This window comes from Corvus brachyrhynchos, unplaced genomic scaffold (genome assembly GCF_000691975.1).
Source record: "Corvus brachyrhynchos isolate BGI_N302 unplaced genomic scaffold, ASM69197v1 scaffold101, whole genome shotgun sequence".
Lineage (NCBI taxonomy): Eukaryota > Metazoa > Chordata > Aves > Passeriformes > Corvidae > Corvus > Corvus brachyrhynchos.
This window is the reverse complement of record NW_008237239.1, coordinates 1,918,592-1,935,214: the sequence shown is the minus strand read 5'-3', so window position 1 is coordinate 1,935,214 and position 16,623 is coordinate 1,918,592. Positions and strand designations below refer to the sequence as shown.

Genomic DNA, 16,623 nt, shown 5'->3' with positions numbered 1-16,623 from the left:
GGCACAGCTCTGCAGGCATGGGCCCACTGCTGCCCCAGAAGCTTTTCCTGGTCCCACAGTGAGGATCCCTCAGGTCCGTAGAGCTCACTCCCACCTTCCCAGTTGGGAAAGTGGGAGGCCTGAGATCAGTCACTCACTCCTGTCACCAGGTCTAAAGCCCCTTCCCAAAACAGTCTGAGCCACGTGCTTTGACACTCATTTTTTTAGAGACAGAAACCTGTTTCTACTCCAGACAGGGAAAGAAACAGCTGCACAAAGTGGCTCCACAGGAGAAACAACAGAGGCACAACAACCTGATCAGAGCTGTGCCACCAAATTTGCATGCCAGCCCTTGCCTCCAGGGCCAGGAAACACCACAGCCACCCCCTGGGCACACAGCTGCCCACAGGCAGGCCCAGCCTGCTACTGCTGGACTCCCTCTGGGATAACAAGGCTGAGAAGCCGCGATGTTTTCTTGCACAGAAGACGCATTTCAGAGCAACAACAGCTTTTCACAGGGGAGAAATCAAGCCCTCAGGTGTACCGAGAGTTTCCTGATGAATTTGCTTGTATAAAGTTAGAACAAAACACAAACCAACATGAAATGCAACGAGCAGAAGTGGAGATCTCACACGTACACACACACACACACACACACACAGAGTACAGCAGGGCAACACACATTTGATAGGCAGGACTCTGGAAACCCTGTCCTAGCTACCAGGTTTATTCTTTACAGTAGGTTGAAATACAAAGAGGAGCACAGTGATGGTTCTCCCCTGACCCCCCAGTAAACAAAGTTATTGCAGTCGGTCAGTCCACCCCACCTCTGCAGCAGCACCACCAAGAGCTGCCCAGGCTGCACATGGCTCCCAGTGCTGGAACCCAGCCCAATCACCCTTGTCACACCAGCGTGAGACTCAAGGAAGAAATCACACACTGACTAATCTCCTTTACAAAGCTTTTTTTTTTTGATGCAACAGCCTTGATAAAGATGTAATGTGCTTATACACCCTCTCCCACACTGCTGCTGCTAGGCAACGCTATACAGTCCCAGAGCATCAGCTCAGGTCACCCAAAAACACCAATTGAGGGACACGACAACACCCCAACTACAGCCCAGCTTCTGCCACAGCCAGGAGCCAGCACAGGGCAGGCAGGAAGGAACAGAGTATTGCAGCTAGACAGTGTGTCCTGCCCAGCAGCATGCCACCAGGCCTGGGACAGTGTCCTCCTCCCCCGCATGGTTTGAAGGGAATACCCAGTCCCTGGCCAAGCAAGCTGCCCTTGTGCTAGGAAAGGGTTTCATGACATCAGTTGGTGAAGCAGCCCGAGCTGCAACAGGCACTAGATCCACCTCAGAACCTCTCTGTTAGCAGAGCACACCACCACTACCTGCCCAACAGAACCCAGGTGGTCCCTATGCAGAGTGGGACCTGCCATGCAGTGCAAAGCGGGTTCCCCAAGCCTTTAAAAACCCAAGGGTAAGGGATCAGGTAAAAAAAAAGAAAATAAAGTTCAAAAGCATCACTGCCTTCAGAAAGTCCCTTCTGGAAATGCTCATAGAGCCTGGCCTGCCCATAAGGGGGGGACCCGAAAGGGCCCATCAGAAATTTCAGTCCCTTACTCTGAAATGCCAGAGATGTCTGTTCTTCCACATGGCAACAACACTCTTCTCCCCATGTCCCACCCACCACCTGACAGAGCAGCCCATGCCACCTCAGGTGTACAGCGTGACAGATGGGCAGGAAGGCAGCTGGACATGCAGAGAGCCTGCCTGGCTCCCAGTCCAGCCCCTACAGTGATGCATCACTCCACAGACAACGGCTCATCTTCCTGGGTTTGTGTTTTCTTTTTGGCAAATTAATTTTTTTCCTGTTATTTTTTGTTTTTATTTTTATCTTTTTTTTTAGAAAGCATTAAAAAAATCTGCAGCTGTTAAAAAAAATCCTTTCCCTTCCAAGGCTGGACGAGGTTTTATTGACAGGTAAATAATCAGTGTGAGTATGTAAATAGCAGCGACCCCACTGACGTGGTGCCCCTCAGCAGCACAGCCAGCTGGGGAACACAGAGACTGGCTCGGTTTGGTCATTGTCAAAGACCTGGGACACGGGAGTTTCCTTACACTTAGTGTTTCCCTAATTCCTGTTCCTGCCCAGCCCTCCTCAGGCATCCCTTCAGCATGAACACCTGCCTGTCCCTGTGGCAGGCTCCGTGCTCCGAGGGGGATCTCCTCTCCAGATCTTCCTAACTCTGCAAGTGGCTTGTTTTCCAAACCGGACAGTTGAACTCCCTCCAGACTCACTGATCTCTCATCCTTTGGCAGCAGGAAGAAAGACTGGCCATCCTTTTTTCCTAGAAATACAGAGGGAGGGGGCCAAACGCACTGTAACGCACACAATCTTCTGCAAAATCCGCTCGAGCTGATCCACGGCTCCCCCAGCCCACTCACACCAATGAGGTCTCAGGTTAATAAGCAGTGCAGTTACTCAGCTATCTGCTTGTAAGTGGTAGGTGTTCTTGGGCAGGTTGCCTGCTCCTGCCAACTCCCCCACGACTTCATGTTGTCAGCACATCTATATTTAAGACTGGTTTGTTTTTTTGTTGGGTTTTTTTTGCCTTTGTTTAAAGGGGTTTCCTTCCTTTGTAGTAAACTTAAGAGTTAATAGAAAAAAGTAATTCAAAAGTAATCCAAGCACATCTGTAATTAATTCTGCAGGAGAGGGCAGAGCGACGCGAGTCAGAGTTGGCACGCAGTTCCTGGCTCCTGGTGTGCAGTCCCCGGGACGGGCAGAAGGTCCCTGCACCGAGCACAGCTAGAAGTTAGATTTGGAGTGTCCAAATATGCAGATGGGAAAGTGCTTGACATGAGAGGACCACTGTGCTGCCAGCTGAAAGAACTTGACGTCGTTCCACTCCACCCCATCGATCAGGACTGCAGGGGAGGGTAAAAAGAGAGGAGAGTTAGAAAACACCGAGGGAGAGCAGCCAACCTGAGGCAGCTTTGCCAGAAGTCTCCCTGCAGAGGGAGGCCTGGCCACACTCAGCTGCTCTGCCCCACCCAGCTGCACACACCGGGGAAAAAGGCTTGGGAGCACAGCAGCTTTATGGAGAACAGCTCAGATTGCTGTTCCAGCATCGCTCACTGATGACACCAGAGCTCCACACCAGAGCTCCCCACATTGCTGACTTCCAGCATCGCTCACTGATGACACCAGAGCTCCCCACACTGCTGATTTCAGCTTCACCTGATCCGACTTCTCAGGTTTCCTAAGCGCACTTCATTTTTGGTTTTGGGCAAATGCACTCTTACAGAGATGGACATCAGTCTCTCCTCGCTGGCACTCTAACCAGGACATCCATGTCTCCTAAAGAGGTGACACATGTTCTGTGAGCACCCCTCATGCTTGCCAGTCTCACAGGGACCGGGCCAGGATTAAGGAGATGACCCAAGCAAGATCCCTCTGCTGGGGATTATTAACTGAATAGGCTACAAGCTCCAGTGACAGATGCTTCAGGTCTGTCTACAAGATGCATATATGGCTCCTGCTGTGGCAGGAGCCTGTGCCAGTGTCCTGCCCAGAGAACAGCCACAATGTCACCACCCACCACCAATCACCACTTGCACCAGCTGTGCAAGAGAAACAGAAAATGACAGAGAGGGGAATGGAGCCCTGTCCAACCCTTGTCCTCATCCAGAGCACTGAGTCAGAGCTAGCTAAAGATTTTCCTATACCCCAGGCCTATTAAAGCATTCCCCCATGCTGGATACACCAAAGCCCATTCCCCAGGAATATCCCCATCATGCTGGCTCCAGGGCACAGGGCAGGACACCAGGTCAGACCTTTGCCTGGAGGACAATCACAGCATGTGAGCCTTGCCCCAGCACCCAAAGGGATGCAAGCACTGCACTTACCACGCAGCATGTTCTGCTGATGTTTTGCTGTGCAAATCAACCTGCTGATTCCTTCAATACACTGGCTCTTTGACTCAACTTCCTTGTCCTTTGTTTTCTTGGGCAAAAACATCACTGGAAGAAAATCAAACCAGCACACAGTGAATCTATGCCACTCACAGGAGCTGCACTGACACTTGGTTGAGTTTTTGCATTTAAACATTCATGCCAGAAAGCTCTTACTTCTAAGATCCCCCCTTTTTGGCAAGAGTCTGTCAGTGCTGAGCACCATCACTGATGCACATGAGCATCTTAGCCCTAAGTGTCTCTATGTGAAGCATTCCCAGCTCAGAATCCTGACCCCAAAGGGCACCTTCAGGTAACTCCTGCTCTGTTGGGACACCATGCAGGAAAAACATCTGTATCTGCAGTGCCAGGTCTGCAGCACTGACTGTGGCCCAACACAGCCTGGGCTGCACAGACACCTGGAGAGCAGGAGGGACTACAAAATGGGGGCAGCCAGTGGATAGGGAAGGCATAAGGAGAATTAAAAAAGGGTCCAGTACCCCAAGAACTGTCCAAATGCATGAGCAAAGATGTACAAGCTGGTTCCACAAAAGCTGGTGGTGTTGAACACCTCTGCTGCAGGCTGGGCCACCCCCAGGGAAGAACATTTGGAGTGTCTCAGGACCGCTTCTCCCAATGACACGACACTTACAGAGGGTGTCACCAGGGGTGGCAGCTCCAGTACCAGCAGGGCCACAGCTGTGCTGGCCTGGGAGTGACTTGGCTGCAGGGTTATGCACCCGTGTCCTGCAGTCCAGGAGGCTCTGTCAGCCTTCTCTGAGAGTCCACCAGGAGTGACTCTCAGGCCGACAGGCAGAGGATGCTGTGAAGGACAACTACTGGCAGCTAATATGTAAGTGCAGAACTGCCTTGCTGCTTCCTTGAAAATACTTTGTTTCAGAGCTGTTCTCAATTTCTAAAATGTTTCACATTACCAAGGCCAGAAGCAAATATAAAATCACTGACAATGTTTAAAATGTCATTTTTTTTTAGTTTGTTTAGAGAAGATAAAGCCACGAGTTTAAGAGCAGGAGAGTATTTAACTTCTACTTGCTTTTGACCTGCGCAGCATTCTGTACAAAAGCATAAGAATTATAAAATCATGGAATTGCTGAGGTTGGAAAAGATCTCCAGGGTCATCGAATCGAACTGCTAATCTAACACTGCCAACTGCACCACTAAACCATGTCCCCAACTGCCACATCTACCTCCAAGCATGTAGTGATGGTGGCTTCACTACTGCCCTGGCAGCCTGTTTTAGGGCTTCACAACACTTCTTGTGAAGAAATTTTTCCTAATAGCTGATCTAAATCTCCCCTGGCAAACCTTGAGGCTACTTCCTCATGTCCTGTCCCTCATTACCTGGAGAAGAGACTGACTCCCACCTTGCTAAAACCTCCTTTCAGGCAGTGGTAGAGAGTGATAAGGTCACCCTGAGCCTCCTTTTCTCTGGGCTAAACACCCTCAGCTGCTCTTCCCAGGACTTTGCTCCAGGTTCTGCATCACCCCACTGGCTCTAGTGTGGGGATGGGTGCAGGAGGAGAGCAGGAGGTCCTAGACTCCAATTAAGGGGGTACTCCTGTTTTCTGATCTCACAGGGATCTGTGATACTTGCTGGGCTATTTTTTTTCCCCTTACATGCCTTTTATTATTCTCTGTGGATCTTTTGAGCTAAAGACGCATAGGATGGGGATATCATCCCAGAAAGTACAGCTATCCCCAGTTTCCAGCACACTGTTAGAAAGGAGGGGCCCATTTACCCTCACTGGTGGTTGGGGCACAAACTGCCTCTTATCTAATCCAACATCCCAAAACAGCACCAGCAGGCTCCCAAGGAGCACAGGGAAGCTGTCCAGAGCATGGCCTTCTGCATGTGCTTGCTCTGTCCCCACCTTTGTTCCTTTGTGCTATACCATCGTAGCTGTTCAGCCATCAGGATGAACACATCCCCTTTCTACCTCACAGAGAGGAACCACCCTTTCAAACCCTATCACTTTATGCAGTCACTTCTCATCAACTGATTAGAATTTTGGGGATAAAAATAGGACCAAGGGGCTATAATCCAGCACTGACAAGTCAGGAAGCTCTGGAGCAGCAGGACAGGGACAGAAGGACACCTTACCTTTTTTGTTCTTTTCTTTTGTCACAACAGTCATAGACATGGTTGGTGTGGTGGCAATCTCACCACTGGCAGGCAGCCTGCTGACCTGGAGGGACCGGAAAGTGCATTTCAGTGTGTTTTTGGTAGTGGAAGGGTCCTTCTTCTCCGGGTCTCTCTTTCTGTCCACAGGTGGAGCTGCAATCCAGTAATCCACCTGCAGGCCCATCAACTCAGCACCGAGGCCCTGGCTGGAAAACAAGAGAAGGAGGTAATTTCTGCACACCTCTCAGCAGAGTTTTGTCAGAGTGGCTGCTATTCCTGGTCAGAGGATAAACAGCTGGCTCTTTGGGAAATCAGGAAGTGACATTTCATAGTGAGACTCAGCAATTACAGAAGCCCAAGAAGTCACCCCTTAGAGATGCAGCCTGAGTCCCCTTGCACAGTGGCATCAGCTTGGCAGCACAGAACCTCAGTGAGCCAACACAAGCTGACCTGCAGCACAGTCATGAGGCAAGCAGTGGGAAAGGGAGCACACAAGCACTTCCCTTAGATGGTGCTGAGTTCCGTGACACAGCAGCAAAGGCAGCTCCTGAGGTGGTCCAGATTACTTCATCTTTGAGTGGGGAAAAGAGGCCGTAAGCACCTTGCTGCTGCCTCCTGAGCACTGATGAGTGACTCTGTCCAGGCACAGCCCTGCCAAAACCAACTCTCAACTGAGGTGAACAAAGACTTGGCAGGTCCTTGAACATCAGGCACTCAGTTCCCAAGCTCCCTGACTTGCTTCCATCTCCTGTGTTCATGAGCTCTTCCTGCCACCAGCTGCTTCCCTTCCAGCTCAGATGCTCCACCCAGTCAAAGAGGACCTCTGCTCACCCCAGCTCCCTGTAACAGAGTTGGCATAAGGCAATTGCCTCCCCCCAAGCCTTGCCACTTGCTGGGGAGTTCCACTGTTGGAAGAATGTTCTGCCAGCCCTATGATGTTTGCTAAACAACAGCAGATTTCAGGATATGATCTGTTGTTGAAAACTCCTGTGCATCATGTGGTAGCAGCCGTGCATCACCAAATGATGCCAGCCTTTCTTGAGCCAGAAAAGGTAAGATGAGCAGCTTGGGAAATTCCAGCCCCTTCCTGCCCCTGCCTCTCACTGCTAACCCTGAGGGGAGCAGGGGTTCATCATTCAGCAGACCTACAAGTGACAGCCTATACTTCTTCCTACACAGTGACATCAGTGTTGAATAATACACAAGTACCAGACAAAAACCTAAATTTATCTACCAGTCTGTGTCCCCAATTTGAGAAACGGCAGTTGTTAAGGAAGATAAATCTGTGATCCTGAATGAAATATGCATCCCTCTGCACCACCTGTCTAGTAAGAAACTCAAGGTAAAGCAAGGACGTCCTATCATTACAGTCCTCTCAGCAAATCCTTTCATTTTCTTTGCCATTTATTCAGCTAAAAGTCAGACTGCAAAGCAGAGTTCATCTTTGATGACCAAAACCAGGTTTTTGGTTCTCAGGGCAATATTCAGAAGTGAGATTCTTTAAGGATGATGCTTTGGAGATGCTGCTTTGAGTTTTAAGGCTCCTTTGCATCACATTTCTCAACTCAGTCATAAAGACAATGCATCCTAATGTTCACTAGGGCCAGGCAAGATTTTATGTTCCATTCCAGTTAAACACGTGGCTTAATCATTCAGTTTGTGTCACCCTCCACCCCCTGTGCTGTCACTTACAGATCAGGGGAGATGGAACAATGTTGAACCTACACTTCCTCACTTCTTGATGATTTTACCACACAATATGAAACCAAAAAGTACCAGATTCCTAGAGCTGGGGTGTCAGCTTCAGATTTATCACATCGATGGCTCTCAACTTTTAATACCCTACACTCTTGGGGGCACCAGTTCCCAAACCACTTCCACCTTTGGAAAGCCCATACACAAAGCTCACACACAAGAATGTGTGTGACATCTATGGCTGCACAGCCTCCAGCTCTCTGCACTGCCAGCCAGCTGCTGCTGCAACAGCCTGGGGCACACAGGGCTCTCCTGCCATCAAACCACAGGGACACAACAGGAGGGGCCTGGGAAGCCGGGCCCCTGGCACAGGTGAACACGAACATCTAGTCACTAACAAGTCACTAACATCTCCCAGTGCTGGGCACCTAAACTGGGACTTTCACATCTCCACTTCCTCTTGGTAAAAGGGAACTCTTAAGCCAGTTTAAGAAGTCAGAGGTTAAAGGTCCCTGCAGGGCATTGTGGAGTGGGCACAAAAGGTCCCCATTCTGTCTCCAACAGGAACAGTAGGGGATGCTACTTAAGGAGAGTACATAAGCCCAGCCTCAGAGCATGCCCTTGGACTTCCCAGCCTGACAATCACAGGATTAGGGATGCTAGAGGGGACATCCCTGAAGCATCCTTTAATATCCATTAATGGATCTGCTGTCCATGAATTTGTCTGACCCCTCTTTGATCTGCTGATGCTGCTGCCACAGAAGCAGCAGAGGAAGACATGGTCCCTCCCTTCCGTTCTCCCTTTTAACTGACCTCTTGCAGTGTCACTGTGTGTGCCCAGGTCTTGTGCCACAGACTTCAGAGAATCCCAGAATTGTTAGGATTGGAAGAGACCTCTGGAGATGATCCAGTCCAACCCCCCTGCCAAGGCAGGGTCACCCGGAGCAGGTGACACAGGAACGCATCCAGGTGGGTTTGGAATGTCTCCAGAGAAGGAGACTCCACATCCTCCCTGGGCACTTGTTCCAGTGCTCTGCCACCCTCAACAAACACAAAACCCCCTGACTTTGCAAAACTTGAGTGGCTTATCTCTTTCCTCTCCACTCCTAAACTCCAGAATCCAAATGCTTCTGGTCTCCCCTTCTCATCAGAGTGCTGCTACGTTCCCTTAAAAGTTATGGGAAGCTGACGAAATCAAGGGGAACTTCGCCAAATGCTTCTGAGTACCAAAACTGCACAAAAAGTGTTAGACAGCTACACCAACGTTTTGTGCAGCAACAAAATGAAGAGGCCTGGCCAGGGCAAGTCTTACTGGCAGCTTTCTAAGGGTTTCCTCCCTTCAACCCTAAAAATTTCAGCTAAACCAGGGCTTAATATTACCTCTAGGTGCAGTCTCCTTGCTGTTCAGATGTGCTTTCAGGCACACATGTGAATGGGAACTGCAGTTCCACCATGCCACCTTACAACTGCCAGCATTACCCTCACAGAGAAAGTCACCAGCTCCTTCAAAAGTCACTCTGACTCATTTGGCCATTAAAAACATAAGAATCATGAGGGATTAGTCTGGCACCCACGTGTATTAAGTCAGTAATTTTTTTGAATACATATAGTCCCAATAGAATCCTGCCCTTGAGACATGCAGCCTTCCTACTAAGTGTAAAATCCAATCCCCCCTGCCCTCCCCAGCTCCTTGTCGGCCTTAGCAAGGACACAGTCACTCCAGAGGCAAAAGAGGTGAAGGGGGAAGGTGACAACTCCAAATGTTTGCTAGGGATGAAGAGAGAACTATGGGTTTTTCTCTGGAGGAGTTCTCTGCCATGTGTATGCCAGATAAGCCAGCCAAGGGAGCTGTAAGGAGACAAAACATGGTTTACCTTGGGGACGAGAAGCTGCCTGTAACAGACGGTGAGGAAGGGGGCGTGGGGGAGGCTTCTTTCACAGCAGGAGACACAGAAGGCGGGGTGGAAGAAAGGACAATGGAGCTTGAGGGAGCCGCGTCATCAGAGTCACCTTAAAGAAAGGAAGTCATACTGTTTGTCTGGGTTTGTCTCACGGCACAGAACACTGGGATGAAGCTCAATCTCCTTGTCCCTACTCCTCCTGCACAGGTTTTGCTCAGGTTCAATCCAGAGGTCAGCTGGCCCATCAGTTCTGACTGTCTCCATGCTTCTGAAGGGCTTTATGTGTCTGGGTAAGAGGCAGGCACAGACATTCATACTCCTGTGGGTTCCTCATTTGGCATCTGCTCTCTAGGGGTTTGCTCCCAGCTGATTTTGAGCCTCCTGCACAGCCACAGCCCAGCCCATTGATCTCCTACAGGGAATCTCCCCGTGCAACCACTGCAGGGCAGCATCACTCTTGGAATCCAGTACCTGTGGGCTGATCACAGGGATCTCCCCATTCAATCTGCCTCCACCCTCCAAAATCAAGGTTTCATCCCCTTCACGTTGGCCCTTCAGGATGGTGGGAGCAGTGTGGCAGCAAGGAGTGACCCACAGAAGGGCTGCCTCCATGCACAAACCTATGTGTGACCCAGGCCACAAGAATCTGGGTATGACAGTGGAACAATACAAGAAACAGTCCCAACACAAGGAAAACAATATTCCTGTGCGTATGGAAGGAGGAAAAAATAAGTTCACGTTGACAAAATAGCACTACCCCACGTCTGCATATGTAAGCAGACAGTATCCTGTATATCAGCCTTGCACTCCCCCACTAAAAAAAAAATGGGTCTAAAACTTTGCCCACCCTAAAGTTCCCAGGCACTGAGATCAATTTTACTCAGCAACTGAGCCCAGTGTAGGGAGACAGGCATGAACTTCTGATGAACTGGCTGCTCAGCTTGAAGCAGGAACCTTCAACTACTCTAACAGTGAATCCACCCTACTGACAATACACATTAGAAAAATGGTGTTTGCACAAATGTGAGAGTAGAGCTTCCTTAGATGAAGGTGTGGGAATTTCACCTGGCCTGAAGCACCATGTAAAGTAAAAAGAAAAAGGGCCTCTCCCAAGAGAGGGCTCTCTTTCTGCAGACAAGCCACTGGGAGCTAATAAAATCCAATTCCACCTCACAGAGCTCCAAGGCATCAGCAATGGACAAGTCTGTTCAGCCTGTGAAGTCAGGCTCCCACTGGCTGTATGACACAGAAAGCACACACAAGATGTTCCTTACCTGATGTTGCAGAAGATTGTTCCACTATTCCAACCTTCACCACCTAAAGGGAGCAAAACAGAAGAGCTCTGTCAAACAAGAGCCCCCTGAACTTCAGGAGCCCAAACCCCAGAATTAAGTTCATCTCTGAAGGCTCCATGACACTGTCCCTGCAGTCAGAGTAGTTAAGGAGTCTTCTAAGAGCCAGGCAGGTCCTGGCAATGTCCAGCCATGCAGTGCCAGCTCACAGCCCTTCCCTGACCTACTCAAAGGGCAGCACTGACAGCACAAAGGACAGACCCTACAGTGCTGTTACAGACCTGCCCAGCTCTGAACAGCCCATCAGCTCCAAGCTATGGCAACTACAGGGCCTGTGGCACCTGTGGGAGGAAAAAGGGTCATAAATATCCCTTCAGCACTGCTTTGATACACCTGCTAATTACAGACACACTGCTTCCATTGCTCAAGAGCAGCCACTGCCAGGGTGCGGCATACTTGGGGTTTGTTAGGAAACCATAGAAGCAACAAAGCACAGTTTCTGATCAGAGTTTTCTATTCTCTAAACAAGGGAAGTGTCCAACAAAGAAGATAAAGCCCCTAGCAAAGCCTCTGGAGGCAGACAAACCACCACATGGACAGGTCAGAACGATCCAAATGACACTGTAATAAGGGTACAAATGTGTGTGGCCAACCACCAGCTAGCACATTAAGATTAATGGTAAATGTCACTGGCAATAATTTGTGGAACAGAACATGCTGCAAACAAACTCCTGAGAACACACTATGCCTCGAAAGATAAACTGGTCCTTGGTGATACAAAAGCAGAGACCTTCTGTAGTGATAATCTGGTATGATACACAGGGATCATTACTCTTAACACTGCAGAGAAGAGACCCTTTTGAAGGTCCTTAAGAAACCAGGGCTAATGTCTGCCCTATACAAATGCTGACAAATGGGAAAGAGCTGCAAAGGGAGCTCAGGTCAATAAAACCTGCTTTAGAATGAGAAATGATGTCACGCAGACTGTGTAGTTTGAAAATAGAAGGTCATTAAGTTCAGACACGACCATGTCTGGACCACATCTCTAGGGAGCACATTTCTGTAATATGGGATCCCAAAAAAAAAAAAAAATTAATTATTAGAAGCAAAACGCTTTGCAGAGTTTGGAGAGGTATGCTCAGCAGTAGATCTTGGAGAGTTGTCAGGCTCTCTGGTGGATTCTCATGGTGGATGCAGGCTGGGAAAAGCCATCACAAATTCAGCAGTGTGTGCACAGGCTTCCTGAGGGGCTTGGGAGAAGGAGGCTGTAGCTCAGTTTGGCCAGTCTCCATCCAAAGGGCAACAAATCAGGCTCTGGAGTGCAGCAGCCATTTGTGCTGTATGTGTTAAATGCCAAGACGATGTTTCACAGACTGTCACTGGCTGTGAACAAGAGGAGCAGAGTTAAGGAAGGGACAAGCAACACAGAAAACTGCCTGCAGCCACCTTGATCTGCAAGCCAGACAGGAAATCTCTTCTGGCCTTTTCCTCCTTGTTGGCTGACTGAAAATGCTGAAGTTCAGACACATGGGAAGAACACAAGTTTAAACACTTTCCCTTCCCTCCACTCAGGGAGGTGCATGAGAACACTGCAGTTCCAACATGCCTCCATCCAGGGAAGTTGCAGCAGCCAGCCCCCTTTCCCTCCAGAAAGAGGCACATCCTGTTAACTCTCCTGGCAACTGGCTGTCAGCCCAACGCAGCTTGACCCTGGCTTTTGCATCCGTCTGGCTCCCTGTGAGGCTCCACTCCCACCACTTTGAGCCCAGCTGAGCAGCACAGCACTGCTCTGCTCATTTCTGGGTCAAAGACTGCACAATCCAGCTGCAGGACATCAGGTTTTGCACCCCAAAAGCCAAGAGTGCAGCCAACATCAGGAGCTGCAAACCCAGAAGTTGCTGGCTCTCTCCCTTGTCCAACAGCTCTGAGCAGGCTGCACCTGAGGGAAACAGCCTCAGTGTTCATGTCCAGCCTCAGAATTTGTGAGACACCTGCAACTGGCCTTTCAGTCTCTTCAGATGTGTTTAATGGGGAATTACTGTGTCAGGAATGCTTCAGAATCAAGAGCAAGCAGCACTGACTTGATCCTCATCACCAGATGACTTAGGAAGTCAGTCTGTGCTTTCAAGGCAAGATTTTTGGGGGGGGTTGGCAACATTATATACACAACAAAGCCGTTCACTCTTCCACCACTTTCAGATAATCAAAACCAGATGGAAAAGCAGTACTAATGTGAGGACAACAATCATTTTAGAGCAACTGGATAAACATTCTGAGCCCCATTTGCTTGCACATAATAAGAGACTAAATCAGTCCTGAAGAAAAGCTTGCAGAGCCCAACAACAGTCTGGGATGTTCCAAGTCCTCTGGGCTTTTCACATTACTGGGAAAGGTGAAATAGCTGTTTTCTAAGAATAGTTCATCACTAGAAATTGGAGTTCATACAAGCTCCCAGCAAAGCTCATCAGCAGGGAACAAATTGGGTAGATGTGTCTGTCCACTTTTGCAGAAGGCATCTCTTCTTCAACAAACAAAAGTAGATTGTCATCTCAGGAATACTGCAGAGAGAGACTCTCACTGTGAGGAGACACCAGAGTGAAAGCAGGGTCAGCCTGAGGGCAAGAGAGACTAAGCTCTTTAAATGCCTTGGGATTTCAGATTAGCTCTGACGCACCCTCGGACACAAAGGGGACGCGCACATGTCAGCTTCACACAGAGCAGGCACAGCAAGGCCAGCATGCCAGAGAGAAGCTACAAGACAGCAGCACAAACTGGGAAGAGGACATCCAAGAGCTGAAGAGTAGCCAAGGCATTTCTTGTGGCCAATGACTTTACACCCAAAACTTAACGAATTGAAGAGCATGATCAAATAAGGGGAGGGAAGCTAGAAAAGGCAAAGAGCACAGTGCACAAAATACACTGACAGAGGAACAAACACAGCCCTGACCAGATACTTGGCACTTGGCACCTCAGATAGGAACACTTAAGGACAGGAGGAAAAACTAGGGACTACTGTCCCAAATACATAACAGCGGTATAAATCATGTCCCTGCTGGGATGTACTCTCTACTTCCCAGGAATAGACGGGATACTAAGAGGATGGGAGACCATTAGTGACAAGCATGCTGAGGACTGACACTGGAATAGCAAATTTGGCCAAAACAATCAACCAGGGCAATGCTGGGCACAGCATCCCTGTGATCAGGTTTCCAAGGACACATCACATTCCTGTCTGAGGAGTAAAATAAACCCTGTAGTTTGCTGAAGTGTCTTAGAGGTTTGCTTACATATCAGGCAGCTGCATCCAACCATCAGATTCTCACGCTGATAATCTGCCTTGGAGCACCCAATGGCTTCTGCTCTACTCCAGAAACCTGTTAAGTTTAGGTTAACACCTGTGAACATATTCGAGCTTGCTTGAGACAGCACAACCATGGTAACACTCACCCCGACAAAGGGAATGAACTTCTGTGAAGACTCTTCGTCAGGGCTAAAGGCAAAGAGAAGAGAGTTGTTAGCAGCTTGCCTGCACCCCAGGCACCATACTCACTCCATACGTTGCATTCCAGCATGCAGCAGGGACGGACAGGATGCAAGCGCCAGTCCCACGCTCCTCTCAAGGCCCCCTGCCAGCACTAAGAGCCTGCACGGGAGGGAGGAGCACGCAACCTATGGCACGTCTGGGGGAGAAGGGCTCTGCCTCCCTCCCTCACGCTCCACAGAGAAACATGCTTGAATGGCATGGCAGTCATCACAGACACACGGCCTCCTACTGCAAGGAAATGGATCTGTGCCACAACAACACGGAGAACTGGGTGTTACTTACTAGTACCTGAGGCGCTCTGCACGCACGGCCTCCAGGCGTCCCCCCCGTGGAGCCATGTGCCATAGCTTGCACATCCCGGCACCGCCAAAGCAGTGGCCCTGCCGCAGGTTACAAGCCGTGACACGTGGTTATTGGTAAAGCACCAGCAAGGACGTGCCCTCACGCTCACACGCACACTCACACACGCTTCCTGCCGCTGGGAGCTCGCAGGCCCTTCCACAGGCACACCGGAGAGGTCGGGCACCAGGGCACACACCAACAGCTAAACCAAGCTGAACAAAAGGCACACCGTGTCCCAGAAACAGCTGGAGACAACACTACACGTTTGGAAAGCCCCTCTTGATCTGGGCCCTGCCCAGGGTTCAGAAACCAGAGGGTGGAGAATGGCCAGCAACGAAGGCCACAGCCAAACCTAGCAGGAATTAAGGGGAGACTCGACAAAGATGAGGAAGAGCTGAGTGAGGAGGAAGGCAGGCAAGAAGGGCCTGCAGAGTCACTGCTCCCTTCAATGGCAACAGAGATTAGAGATGGACCCACAGGGTGAGGAGAAGACCACAGGAGCACATCCACATGTTTTCAAGGAACTATGGTTTAGCAGAGGGAAGTGACTGCACAGGCAAGACACACATTTCTCAGTGACTGAGCACAGGAAACAGGTAGGAAGCAGACAAACACTGAGACTTCTCATGTTTCTCTTCCTGTGCATCCCCCAGTGGTCAAAAAAAAAACCATCCAGCATTCCTTTCATCCAGAATTTAGCTGGGAGTAGCATAAATACTGTGGGTATTTCTGGGCTGTTTCCAGCACTGACCAGAAATGCACCAAATGCACAAAGGTTCTTCATCATTGTGTGATCAGCACAGGTTGGACACTTTCCTCTAAGCCCCATGGAAAGAATGACATAAAACTGCAGTGACTCAGCCAGAGCTCCCTCGTGGTCCAAAGCAGAACATGATTTTGCAAACAGCCTCTCACTTTGGTTCGGCTCTGCTTATCCATCCTTAAGGCAAAGCCAGGGCCTTTGCTCCCTTCCTACCTCACACCCTCAGGCACTGCACCTTCATGGGTCTCCTGAAGCACAGGACCAAGTCCCTGGTTCCGTGTTGGAAGGCAGAAAGGTCACATCTTTGCAAACACAGCTGCAGGTCCCCAGCAAACACATCTCCTACGAACACGACATTTCCAGCTCCAGTTTTGCAAAGGGAAAAGAGAAAACCACAGAGCTGTTGGGAGAGGCACAGAACAGAGGCTCAGTTCTCTTCTCTTTCGTTTAGTTCCATGGGCTTGATGGCTGGCAGAAAGTGAGTTCCACTGACTAAGTGAGGGAAGCACAACAGCCACCCAGTCATCTCTCAGCTACTACTGCATGGGTTTGCTCCGAGCTCTGAAAAAACAAACCATGCCCAATTCCAGCATAAAACTCATTCTCATTCCCCCTGGGAGCATTGATTCCTACTGCGGAGAGCTCAGGGGCAATTCTGAAATACATCGTTTGCTTCAGTCACCATTTATCACCGCTCACAATGATGCACAGGCTGTTCCTGAAGCAATCCAGCTGGATTTCAGCTCAGCTAGCCTAGTACTGTCACATGTCCTCTTGGGAACTCTGGTCTTGCACATGTGTCTCTGAAAATGCAGCTTATCAAAACAGCTGCTCTTCACGTGGATGGAAGAAAAGACCATGCTTGTTCTTCATTTCCTCCTTCATGCTCTTCCCAATTTTTGTTCTTCAGGATCTCAAGATCCCAAAACATTAATTCAGAATCCTTTTACCTTGGTAACAGCTGCTTTGATTCGTCCTCCTACCACAGCCCTGCAACTAAAAT

The 16,623-nt window shown here is 49.6% G+C and overlaps 1 protein-coding gene across 1 annotated transcript in view; it reads right to left on the bottom strand.

The window, feature by feature from the left end:
- Window positions 1-690: 690 nt before the first annotated feature.
- PACS2 (phosphofurin acidic cluster sorting protein 2) overlaps window positions 691-16,623 on the bottom strand; it is a 48,491-nt gene continuing 32,558 nt past the window's right edge. Inside the window, exons 18-23 of the mRNA XM_017729681.1 lie at window positions 14,419-14,461; window positions 10,954-10,996; window positions 9,653-9,788; window positions 6,063-6,289; window positions 3,896-4,009; window positions 691-2,914 (exon numbers count right to left, since the gene is read on the bottom strand). Coding sequence (XP_017585170.1) covers window positions 2,796-2,914; window positions 3,896-4,009; window positions 6,063-6,289; window positions 9,653-9,788; window positions 10,954-10,996; window positions 14,419-14,461 — 682 coding nt within the window. The 3' untranslated portion in view covers window positions 691-2,795. The remainder of the gene's footprint in view (window positions 2,915-3,895; window positions 4,010-6,062; window positions 6,290-9,652; window positions 9,789-10,953; window positions 10,997-14,418; window positions 14,462-16,623) is intronic.